We start from the raw sequence: 13,014 nt of genomic DNA, 5'->3' as shown, positions 1-13,014 counted from the left end.
TCACACTGGTACATCACAACAGTCATACGACCGTGGATCCGACTTTGCCCTGCAACTTAAAGTCCGACTTCTATCTGACTTCAATGAACGGGATCAGACTTTGATCTCAACAATACCAGGCCCTTTGAGTCTGGTATGAATCTTTAGGAGAAACTCTAGGGCAAATTTAAAATAAAAGAAACGGCATGGGGTTACCCCCTCCAAGATCATACCAGACCGTGTCCGTGTGGTCTGGAATGGATTTTAAGGGGAACCCCCATGCCTTTTTTTTGGAGTGGGGGTTCCCCTTAAAATCCATACCAGACCCTTATGCGAGATTGCCCTAACAAATGCATAGGATGCATTAAGGTGAAAGAACATTTACCTTTACAACCCCTTTAAGACAATGATCAGACTTCAATGATATTCAATGGGCTGAAGTAGGATCAAAGTCAGACCAAAGTAGTTCAGGAACCTTTTTCAAAGTCGGATCGACTTGTGTAGGACTAGTTAAGACAGCTCTCATAGGAAACCATTGATATATACACGTAATGCGAAATGTGCTCCCAACGTTGGAGCGTTTTGTCGCACCGGCGTGAACCAAGCCTAAACGGGCAGGCAGTTTTACACTGACAGCAAGAATCAGGGAACCATTGTAACGCAGCAAAACATAGGGGATAGCAGCGCTGTCACATGGTATGTATGATAGCAGAAAGCAAAGGCTGTTGGTAGTTGTAGTCTATTCATTCACAGAACTCTGTTAATGATTCGGCTGGGCAGGCAGAGCGTTTATTTTAGATTGCATCAGCGAGCCGGAAGAGAAGATACCCAGCTTGCTGCCATAAGAAAAAAGAAAAAAAAACGGGGGATCGGGGGTGTAGAGGCTGGTACATTTGTAACATTACACCCTGGGTATCAGAATATGGGTGTAATAGGTTACAAAAAGGTTAACTTATCCTTAATCCTTTGTTAGGGCAATCTGTGGTCAAAGCTAGTTTACAACTTATAAGGAGATCTGCCAGCTCAGTACAGACAGGGTTAATTATGGTGCACATTAACCCCCTTGCATTTCACCAGACTATTCACCTCAAGAGTAACCCAGAAATAAGTAAAATAAGTAAATAGCTAAGCAGAAAATTTTTTATATTTTTTTTCATTACTTAGTAAATACTTAGATTACGTGAATAAGAACATGCAACAAAGTATGATCTAGTCCTAGATTAGAAATGCACTTTAAAAAAGAAAGCATCCATAACCACCCTCTCCAGTTCCCTGAGTTAATTTACATTAAAACTCCCTATGCCAGCTACTTAAATCCCTCCATCTGATGTTTACAGCTTCTCCAGAAATATTCCCCTTTAGTGCTGGCCATGCCTACACTGCAAGTCCTCATAGACTTGTATAGGACCTTCTCCGGAGACAAGACATGCTCAGCAGATGGCCTTATGCAACTCTGTGTAAGAGGATTTTGGTTGGAGAGGAGAGAGTCGTCTGAGCCACAAATGCGGGTTTTTGCACTGTAGCTATGAATTCCCTCTCCACCATGGAATGTATTAACGCTGCTCTTCAGCTCCAGGGAAGATTTCTTTTCTCATGGAGCTTACCCTATGGCACGTAGTGGGAGAGAAGGCATGGTCTGGTGACAGTCTTTATTTAAGTGGACCTGGACACCAAAAATGAAGCTTTGCTATGTTTATAGAGAACTGTGCCTAAACAGTCTCCTGCGAAAGACAGTTTTTGTCTGGAGGAGCTCCTGAAAATGGCAGTGCAATCCCTGGTATTCAAGTGTGTCCAAGCACTCCCGTCCTGTGCCTACACCCTCAAAGCTTCAGATCTGCACTACCACAAGATTTGTAGATGCCACTACTGTTCTCAATGCTGGAAGTTCTGACATGAAGAAGCAAAGCTGTGCTTCTACCAAGATGGCTCCACCCAAAGACAGTGCAGAACAAGTCATTAAAGCGTTTGTTACCCCAACACTTCATATTCCCGTAATGTGGCTGGTGTACTATGTACTTGTATTAGAAAGTCTCTTGTTCTCTTTGTATTGCTACCTTTATGTGAAATCCCAGGTGTTCCTGCCAGTCCCTCTGCTTTCCTAATAAAAACTGACCACACTAAGTAGAACACACCGTGGTCAGTTCTCTAGCTATGCTGGGAATGCAGTGTGCTCTCCTCCAAAGATCAGACTTGTCCTAACACACCCCCACTGCACAGCCATTCACTGGGAAGCTCAGTGTGCTGCTGCTTCTCCTCCCCCCAGACCTTACAGTGATCACTTTTTTTTTTTTGTAAGTATTTATAATATATTTTTATATCTATACAAAAATGTTTTGCCTTTCATTTCTATTTTAACCGCTTCCGACCCCGCCTATAGCAGAATGATGACCGGGAAGTGGTTCAGTTATCCTGACTGGGCATCATATGATATCCAGCAGGATAAGCCGTGGGCGCCCAGCGTGGAGATCAGCGGTGTGTCAGTCTGACACACCACATCTCCGATCAAGGTAAAGGACATCTGACAGAGTCACTTTACCACGTGATTAGCTGTGTCCAATCATAATGTAAAACAGGAAAAGCGGTGTATCAGCTTTTCCTTTACTTGCACTGACAGAAGCGAGCAGAGGAGAGCCGATTGGCTGCTCTCCTGACGGGGACGGGGGGGGGGTCTGCACCGATAATCAGTGCAGCCCCCCTCCAGGATGCCCACCCAGGAAGACCAGGGATGCTCCCCACCCATGGCCAGCAAGGATGCCCCCCACCCATGGCCAGCAAGGATGGCAATCATTGCTCATTAGGGATGGCACTCTGTGCCCATCAGTGATGCCTGCCAGCACCTCTGATCAGTGCCGCCCATCCATGCCACCTCATCAGTGCCAATCAGTACTGTCTCATCAGTGCCAGTCAGTGCAGCCTCATTAGTGTCCCTCAGTGAAGAAGAAAATTAACATTTAAAAAGTTTTGTAACAAAAACGAATTAAAAAAATATATTTTTTTTTTCTCAAAATTTTCATTTTTTTTTACTTTTTTTATTTGTAGCGCAAAAAATAAAAACCCCAGAGGCGATCAAATACCACCAAAAGAAAGCTCTATTTGTGGGGAAAATTAACCATACAATATTTCTTTGGGTACAGTATTGCATGACCGCGCAATCGCCATTCAAAATGTGAGAGCGCTGAAAGCTGAAAATTGGTCTGGGCAGGAAGGTGTATAAGTGCCCGGCATTGAAGTGGTTAAACTGAAAGGGTTGTTTTACAAGGTAATTGTTTACAATCACGAGGATAAGGATTTTTATTTTAACCATGCGACTGTAATTCTGAAATCTGATTGGATTTCAGATAAAACAACTCACTTTTTTCTATTATAAAAAAGGACCTTGTGCTAGTGTATTAGCTTTGTGACTAGGGCCTACGCAAGCCTGCCCTCTATAGCTGGCTATACACTTAATTATGAATTTGAGCCATGGGTGGCCCTGGCAATACCACACTCCTCAACAAACTTCAAATTGAGAAATAAAAAGCACCAGGTTAAAAAAAAAAAAAAATCATCCGAACAGCGACTGCAGGCAGTCAGCGGTTTAGCCTGGATTGGGGAATGTATGGATTTCTGTTGTTCAGCCCAGCTCACATGGCCAGCTTTAGGCAGAACAATACTCACCTCTGGGTCTCAATTGCCGGCTGCTGTCATGACAGCGCCCAGGCAGGGATGACGTCACGCATGCGCAGGCGTTCAGTCAAATTCAGCATTGCCGAATTAGTACAGTGAGCAGCATGTGTGTGGCACAGGGGCGGACAGGCCGGTAAGTAGCTTTAATGCAGAAGAGACAAAAGCATGCCTCTTCTGCATTGAAAATCCTGCCTGTCTAACAATTTTAATTCCTTAGCATAAAGTTCCACTTTAACTGACAGCTGTGTTAATCGAATAAAGGGCTGGAACAGAAAGTACATATATTTTCTTCACGAGGGTAATCATTCAAGACATCCTCTGTCCCTAGAGGGGAAAGGAAAGTGTATAGAAACTTTAAACTGCTTCTAGTTAGCATGCACTGTGTACTTGTCTTGTAAGGCATTTTTTTTTTTTCGTGGACCAATGGAACTATGCATATACTATACCTGTAGGATCCCCCTAATCTCTCCACCTCGTCCAATCAGAGAAATTTTGCACTCAGAGAAAATGAAAAGCATTCTCTGAATGACACCCGTGCCATGGTAAACTCTACTAGGTGGATGTTCGGGCCTCATCTGATGCCAGTTTCAGGCATAGGGTCCTTCAGTCAGCTCTTTCAGCTAAAGCAGCCAACCTGTGGTGTTTAGAATGCAGCAGGACAGCCACACGGCACAGCACCCAAAAGCAAGTAAAGATCACTGAAACAGCTACAGTGACTTCTGGGGTTTTAACCCCTTCCCGACGAGCGTATGCAGATGTGCGTACACAGCTTTCGGGGGTTATACTGGGATGATGCCCGCAGCTGCAATTTAAAGCGTCGCCTATGAAGATTTTTTAGGTACCAAAGTTTGTCACCATTCCACAAGTGCATGCAATTATAAAAGCGTGACATGTTTGGTATATATTTACTCGATGTAACATCATCGTTCACATTGTATAAAAAAAAAAAAAAAAAATGGGATAATTATACTGTTTTTTTTTTTTTAATTCATGAAAGTGTCCCTTTTCCCAAAAAGTTGCGTTTAAAACACCACTGCACAAATACTGTGTGACATAAAATATTGCAACAATCGCCATTTATTCTCTAGATTCTCTGCTAAACAAAATATATATAATATTTGGGGGTTCTAAGAAATTTTCTAGCAAAAAATAGGGATTTTAACTTGTAAACACCAAATGTCAGAAATAGGCTTAGTCATGAAAGGGTTAATAATTAAAAATAACAAACATGTTATACTTACCTGCACTGTTGCGGATTGCACAGAGCAGCCCAGATCCTCTTCTCGGGTCCCTCTTCAACTCTCCTGGCCCCTCCCTCCTGTTGGGTGCCCCCACAGAAAGCAGGTTGCTATGGGGGCACTTGAGCCGAGTCACAGCTCCCTGTGTCCATTCAGACAGAGCTGCGCCCCCCCCCCTTTCTATTCTCATTGGCTAACTGACTTTGATTGACAGCAGTGGGAGCCAGTGGTGCAGTACTGCTGTCGCAGCCAATAAGGTGGTGAGTCCTGAACGGCCGAGACATTCCTACAACATCACTGGAGCTAGAGAGACCTCAGGAAAGTATTAGGGGGGCTGCTGCACACAGACTTTTTATCTTAATACATCAAGATAAAGAGACCTTCTGACTTTACAATCACTTTAATAATTATGCTACCAAAAATTAGCCTGTGCTGTAAATTGCCTGCAGCATTTCTTCTGTTCCTTCTTGCTGGAGGCTGCCATTTTGCTGAAGCCCAGAGCCCCTGAACAGCAGTAAATCATAAAGCAGAACTAAACCCATCAATTTAACGGTTTCAAAAGAAGCGTTACATTCCTGGAATGCTGGGATTGCCAATGGTCACATTTGCTTGTGTCCCCAACCAAACTGTCAAACCATCAAATGGCTGATGTCATAACTGATCGCATGTGCAGCACCATGGCAGTTGCAGATCAAACAGAAGCAGCTTCCTTGGCTGTAGGGTTTAATTCCGCTTTAAGACTGACAGCAGATCTGCCTCTATAAATTCGACAGTGCCTAAAAGAGACCAACTAAGCATGTGCAGAGCAGGGTGAGACAGTGTATTACTGGATTATGAACAACATAGACACTTATGTTTAATGTTTTACAAAATGGGCCAGCCTGAAGTAATCTAGCAGGACTTAAATTTCCTGACTAAAGTTCCACTTAACATTCAGACTCCATTCACACTGGGGCCGCCCGTGCCGTAGCGGTGGCGCTCCTTTTAGCGGCGATTTACCGCTGTTTTAGTGGCGCTTTTCAGCCACTGGTGGGGGGGGGTGTTAATAAACCCCAAAAAAGGGGTAAAAAACACCCGTGTTGCGGCACATCTAAAGCACTTTTCAGGCGCTTCGGACGCCCTGCCCATTCATTTCAACTGGCAGAGGCATTTTGGGAGCACTGTATAGGACTTGCTTGCAGGAATTTTTCTAACGGTGCGCCCCAGTGTGAAAGCACTCAGGCAGCATGGCAGGCAGTTTTCAGGTGCTTTTTCTAGTGCTAAAATGCCTGAAAACCGCCTCGTGTAAAAGGGCTCTTAGATTTCCTTTAAATAGTACATTTAAAAAAAAAAAAGAAGATATTTGATAGTAATCAAAATAAAAAAAAAGGCCCTAGAGTTTCTCAAGGCCAGAACTGTGGTTTCTTACACCAGCGGTTCTCAACCCTGTCCTCAAGCACCCCCAACAGGCCATGTTTTGGGAATTTCTCTTAGATAAAATAGCTGTCTAAAATACCAAGCCATTGACTACGTTTTAAAGCACCCGTGCAAGATAAAGGAAAAGCTGCAAACATGGCCAGTTAGGGTTACTGGAGGACAGGGTTGAGAACATTGTCTTACACCAGTGATGGCGAACCTTGGAGCCCCAGATGTTTTGGAACTAGATTTCCCATGATGCTTGACTACACTGCAGAATGCATGAGCATCATGGAAAATGTAGTTCCAAAACATCTGGGGTGCCAAGGTTCGCCATCACTGTCTTACACAATGCACACTAAACAGACAAAAGTATCCAAGTAGCTTTCATCCAGTCTATCAAATCAATGTTCTCAATCTTTCGATGCAAGCTCAGCCAGAACTCTCCACGCTAAATAATGACTTGTATTCATGGCGCTCAGACTTCCACCCTGGAGCTTAACTGAATAGTTGGAGATAAAATAATCTGAGCTTTGTCCATTGTATAGACTGGGCACACGCTCAGGAGATCACAGCATTTTGAAGGACCAGAAAACCAACAGGAAAGCTAGAGTACATGCTCAACTCAGCATTCATTTTATTGTCTTTTCGCTACCACATATTTTCATTTTTTTTTTTTTTTACATACATGTTTAAAAAACACACAGTTTCTGAAGATTACTCAACACCCCCCAACATACATATATTATGGTTTTGGCAAGAACTTGAAGGAGTTAATACATCGGAATGCAGTCCTCACTTGCACTGTAATTATGTATTCCTCTTATTCCCATTAGAAAAAATATAAGGGCAATAAATAAAAGTAATCAAAATAGAAAATATAGATACATAAGGTGTCCTCTTCCCACCCTTTTTTATATGCTTTCACTAGAAATTACTCTAAAGGAGGAGGGCACTAGTATTATATCAGTTGCTTTATATTCCTATGTCTGGACTAGGGATGAGCTCAGACATATTTGCATGCTCTACGTGCAGAGCCCGCCAGGAAGTCAGCGCAGCGCTGCGCTAATCACAGGCGGTGAGACATTGTCTGCTCTCTGCAGCCGCGCATCGGGACAAATTCTCATTGCCTGTGATTAGCACAGCGCTGCGCCGACTTCCTGGCAAGCTCTACACGTGGACCATGTGAGTGAGCTCATCCTTAGTCTGGACCTTTAGGACATTCACATGGCCGGTTACATACAGCCAATGGATTCCAGCAGCAAGAATCAGCAGATCCTTCCGGCTGGAATGACCAGGGCATGCAAATAGGAGCAGCCGCTCAGCCTATTTAAACCAAACTTATGGCAGTGGCAGGTGACAGCAGCTGCCATTGTTTGCATGTAGCAGCACACAGAGCAGTTATCTGCAGTTGGACCCCTTTCACACTAAGGCGCTTTTCAGGCATTTTCACGTTAAAAAAAAAAAGTGCCTGAAAAACTATTTCAATTAAAATCAATGAATGATTCACACTGGGGCAGTGCGCTGGCAAGGCGGTAAAAAAAACGCCCCACTCCATTGAAATAAATGGAAAGCTCTTCAAAAGCCCCGTTCACACTTGAAAATGGGGCAGTTTGTGTGCAGAAGACTTAGTGGGGTTCCCCGCTATTAGCTGTGGGTGGGAAGCCCCACTGTGCATGCTGGCAAAACAAGGCTGGGCACTGAGAACACATGTAATCAGCTCGTGTGACCAAGGCCTTTAAGTGTTGCAGGCTGCTGTGTGCCATAGAGCACCATGTGTTACCATGTTACCACAAGTCATAGGTGTGAAGCCAGACATTAACCACTTCCCACCCGGCCAATGCGTATATACGGCCGGGTGGGAGCCGCCTGCTCCTGATAGGACGTTTGGGAACGTCATTCAGGAGCAGCGGGATCGCGCGCGCGCGCGCCCGCGCAGCGGCGCGATCCCGATGTGCTCGTGTCACCCGGACACGGCACATCTCAGATCGGCAGGAGGGCTCTGTGATTGGCCCTCCTGATCACATGACGGCCGTGTCCAATCACGGCCGTCATGTGATGTAAACAAACAGCCGGTTGCTAGGCAATCGGCTCTCCTCTCCTCACACGGAAGTCACCGCTGAGGAGAAGAGAGCAGATCGCTGCAGCTGGCTGATGATCAGTGAGTATGGGCTGCTTTTTACAGCTTTTTACTCACTGATCATCAGTGTAGTGTACACACACAACACACCACACAGTACAAACACAGTCCCCACATATGTCCCCAAAACACACATGTCCCCAAAACATACATGTCCCCAAATAATAAAAACACATGTCCCTAATAATAAAAACATGTCCCCCACATATGTCCCACTAAAATCACATGTCCCAATGATTATCTGCACACATATGTACGTGATCACCTGCACACATATGTACATGATCATTTGCGTACATATGTCCGTGATCACACAAACCAATTATTATACACTTAACGGAATTTTTTTTACCAAAAACATGTAGCAGAATACATTTTGGCTTAAATTTATGACAAAATTTGATTTTATTGGATTTCTTTTCAAATAGAAAAAAGAAAATATAGTTTTTTTTCCAAATTTCCGCTATTTTTGCGCTTATATCGCAAAAAAAAAAAACGGAGTCGTGAATAAATAACACCAAAATAAAGCTCTATTTGTGCGAAAAAAATGATAACAATTTCATTTGGGTACAGTGTAGCATGACCACGCAATTGTCACTGAAAGAGCGAGAGCGCTGAAAGCTGAAAATTGGGCTGGGAAGGAAGGGGGTGAAAGTGCCCTGTATTGTAGTGGTTAAATACCTACAAAGCCAGAAGTGAATATAAAGTGCACAGAAGTAGGAAAGTTTATTTTTAAAGTGATGGTACAGTCATGGTTTTGCACCTTAATGCATTCTATGCATTAAATAGATTGTAAACCTCCTGGAGACATTTGTACCTATAGGTAAGCCTTATTCTAGGATTACCTATAGGTACTGTAAACCTCTCCTAAACGTGCCCCGTTTAGGAGAGATTTACTGTATACTGCGCCGATTAGGTCATCGGCGCATACGCTCTGAAGAAACGGCCGCCCGTGCTGTTTCTTCAGGTGAGTGTGCTGAGATGTCATGTAGCTCTGGCCAGTCACGGAGCCGGAGTCCGCGGACCCGGGAGAAGATGGATGCAGCCTGCAACGGGGATGACTTCGCTTGCAGGTAAGTGTCACATAATGTGCTAGTGTGTGATGCATACTAGCACATTATGCCTTTACTTTGCAGGGAAGGGGGAAATTTTTTTTTGCATTGTTTGATTTTTCTTTAAAAAGGTAAAGAAAACTTCTTTGCTGCAGCTGCCCCCAGTTTTTCTTACATAAGCCCATCCATTCCAACAATGTGCACGAGCCCAGTGGTTCCAGCCGCTGTCTCTGTCCTCACTGGATAAATTGACAGCAGCGGGTGCTGTCACTCAAATCTAGTGACAGAGGAACAGGGGGCCGAGCCACTGTCTGTGTCAATGGACGCAGCAGTGGGACTTGGGACTGAGCCCACACGGGTGCCCCCTTGGAATGCGGCTCTCCGTGGAGGCATCAGATGAAGGGGAGGAGCCCCGCTTAGGCACTCCAGAATAGGCGGATATGGGGTGCTCCATGCAAGACCCTTGCACAGAGCAGGTAAGTATAACATGATTGTTGTTTTTAATAAAAAAATTTAAAAAATGTAACCTTTACAACCCCTTTGACATCTCCGCTGAACCACCTCCCTGCAACCGGCCAGTTCTACCTACCTGGAGATGAGCGGTCGGCGCACAGGGATGAGACTGCTATCCAGCTTAGTGATGGGGTCCAAGAAGATCTTGTGTACGTCAAAATCAAACTCCATGTTGACCAAAGTGCGATAAAGTGTGCGCTAAAATGCGTGTACAATGGCGTGCGCTTATACGGTATTCATTCACATCCCGTCACCAGCAGCATATCCTTATGGGCCCTCACCCGCCCGGCTGTTCACACCTTTCTGGTACAGGAAGAAATAATATACATTTTATATCTATAATCTGTGCAATATTTATATTCCTTCATAAATAGAAACCATGCAGCTAATGGGCCTTTTGTTGCACCAGTGAGTACTTACCTTTACTTATAGGTGACCAATACACCTAATAAATCACATGCTGAGTGCTATATAGAAAAGCCAGTACACTGCTCTCCTCACATCCATTACACAGACATCGGGGTCTGTGCTTCACACACTGACACGTAAAGACCGGCTGCGCGCACCCGCCCGTCCTCCACTACAAAAGCGCGCCCCCGAGACAATAGAAACCGGCGCTAGACTGGACGAGAGCAGAGCGCGAGGCACGTGACCACCATACAGTCCAATCGCCCGAAGAGCGTCCGCTTCCACCTAGCAACCGCTTCCCTAGCGACGCAAGCACACACCCGGCGATTGGCTAGGAGCGGTGAGGTAGGGGGGATTAGCCCAGCTGGAAGCTCGTGCCTGATACTTGCAGTAAGAGGCTTTTATTTGGCCACGCCTCTGACAGCACTGCTTGATCTTATGTGATGATATCAGGCTAAGCTGCTCTCTAGCAATCGCGCAGGCCTTCCTTAGCAACGGGGATGATGTACCCCATACATAAGAATTCAATCACACTGATTTGAAGCAAGTGCCCTGAAACGTTTTAAGGATCGTTTACACTTACTATAGGGATGGGGGGGATAAAAAGCCTGAGGTTGAGCACAGAGGCGGCTCTAGACTTTGTGAGGCCTTAGGCAAAACTTAGAAATGAGGCCCCACTCACACCCATAATGGCAAAAATATTTTTAAAAAACAATAAAAAATTAACTGTATAAATGCATATATTAACTTAAATCCTATGAATTCACAGTTTCTATAAATTTCTCTAACCAATTATTTTTTAATCAACTATCATTAAACATAGGGTGGGTAGGTATGATATATATATATATATATATATATATATATATATATATATATATATATATATATATAATGTTACACGCACACAGATATAGATCAAATTGTGCAGCTGCCTACTCATTATCCTCTGTGCTGTCTGTCTTGTAAATGTAAAATAAATTTGTCAACAAACTATGAAACCAAAAAAAGTAATTTTACAACTTATTCTTGCACATAACCTGTTTAATGCAACAAGGATGCAACAAGTGATTTTTTGTTACAAAAATGGAAAACATAAAAACATATAAATATGTAACTTGGCATATTTTCTCAGTAGTGCATGGAACATAATAGGTATAAAGTGCAATATTTTTCAAGTAACAAAATAATTCTTGTATTCTTTAGCAAAACATCAATAAAAAAAAAAACTTAAATTGGAACTTTTGTCAGAAAATTAAGTCCTGGTAGATTTCTTCAGGCCCCTTTTTCAGGTATAGCTATGAAAATGTTTACAAATAAGTGTCTATACTGTTTAAAATGTAGTAGTAGTAGTACACTGTCTCACCCCCACTTTGCACTTCCTTAGTTGCTCTCCATTTTTAGACACTGTTGAGTTTGTAGAGGCCAATATGCTGACAGCCTTAAAGTGACATTAAACTCTCCTATCCTGTACAGCCAAGAAAGCTGCTTCTGTTTGATCTGCAGCTACCATGGTGCTGCTCCAATAAATGCCTATCAATTCTGTACACGTGTCTATTTAGGGTGCCTGCAGGAAAACAGCCTGGTGTAAGAGTGCCCTATTAGAATAGACTTATGCCAGGGTCCTTTCTCAGACACTTACTGAAAGCCAATCAAAACAAAAACAAACAAAAAAAAAACGTTGTTTCAATATACAATGCCACAATATATGTGCTAACTATAGTTGGGGCTTATACACAAACCCCCTGGAAAGTTTTAACAGTAATACATTTTTTTTTAATGTTTCAATATCAGAAGTTTCAAAACATTCTCCTACATTTTGCAGTTGTAAATTCATCTATCACAGATGAATAATTTAATTTTGAAGCCAGATCACGTTCAATGGACAAAACTGCTAAGGCAGATAATCTCTCTTGGCTCATAGTTGATCTTAAGTATGTTTTTATTAATTTTAGTTTTGAAAAGCTCCCCTCATCTGATGCAACAGTAACTGGAATTGTTAAGATGACTCTCAATGCAATATAGATGTTTGGATAAACGTCAGTGAAATTGTTATCAATGAGATATTTCAAGGAATCGGACATATTCAATTTTGGAGGTACAGTACGCATACACATTCGTAGCTCTTCATACAATTCCAGACTTCTTATGTCAGAATCAGAAGAATTAGGTAAAGTAAGTAGGGCTTCAAGTTCTTTGCAGTCTAATAAGTCTTTCTCAGATTTCATGCATAAAGAGGAGATATCATATAAAAATCCAAAATTGCTGACATAGCTTTTTAAACCTTCGAAGCGAGGCTCAGCACTAGCACAAATATTGTCGACAATAACATCGAAATATTCTGCTCTAAACCTGTCTGCAGGGTTAACAACTGCTTCATCTGGACACTCATAATCAAACATTCTTTTGGTCCTGCATATCCTGCATTGTCGAAATTCTTTTGGAATGTCCATTTCTTCAGCAATTTCTCTGGCAGTAACAATGGCAGAATTAAAGCCATGTTGGCGATATTCTTTCAGCCAGCACAGGAAGGCCTCCAAATGTTTTACTGCAGTGTCCAGCTGCATACAAGACTTTTGCCACACCTTGCTGATAAGGTTGATTTTTACTAAAATCTCATACC

The 13,014-nt window shown here is 43.0% G+C and overlaps 1 protein-coding gene across 1 annotated transcript in view; it reads right to left on the bottom strand.

Moving 5' to 3' along the window:
• ATAT1 (alpha tubulin acetyltransferase 1) overlaps positions 1–10,718 on the bottom strand; it is a gene marked incomplete in the record, with an annotated part of 60,863 nt that extends 50,145 nt beyond the window's left edge. The window contains 2 exon segments of the mRNA XM_077478965.1: positions 10,060–10,286; positions 10,404–10,718. Coding sequence (XP_077335091.1) covers positions 10,060–10,154 — 95 coding nt within the window.
• Positions 10,719–13,014: the final 2,296 nt, after the last annotated feature.

Source organism: Lithobates pipiens, unplaced genomic scaffold (assembly GCF_037356315.1).
Source record: "Lithobates pipiens isolate NorthernLeopardFrog02 unplaced genomic scaffold, aLitPip1_a1.2 Scaffold_1, whole genome shotgun sequence".
In the NCBI taxonomy this organism is placed as follows: domain Eukaryota; kingdom Metazoa; phylum Chordata; class Amphibia; order Anura; family Ranidae; genus Lithobates; species Lithobates pipiens.
Note: the sequence above shows the minus strand (reverse complement) of the source record. Positions and strands in the feature narration are given on the sequence as shown.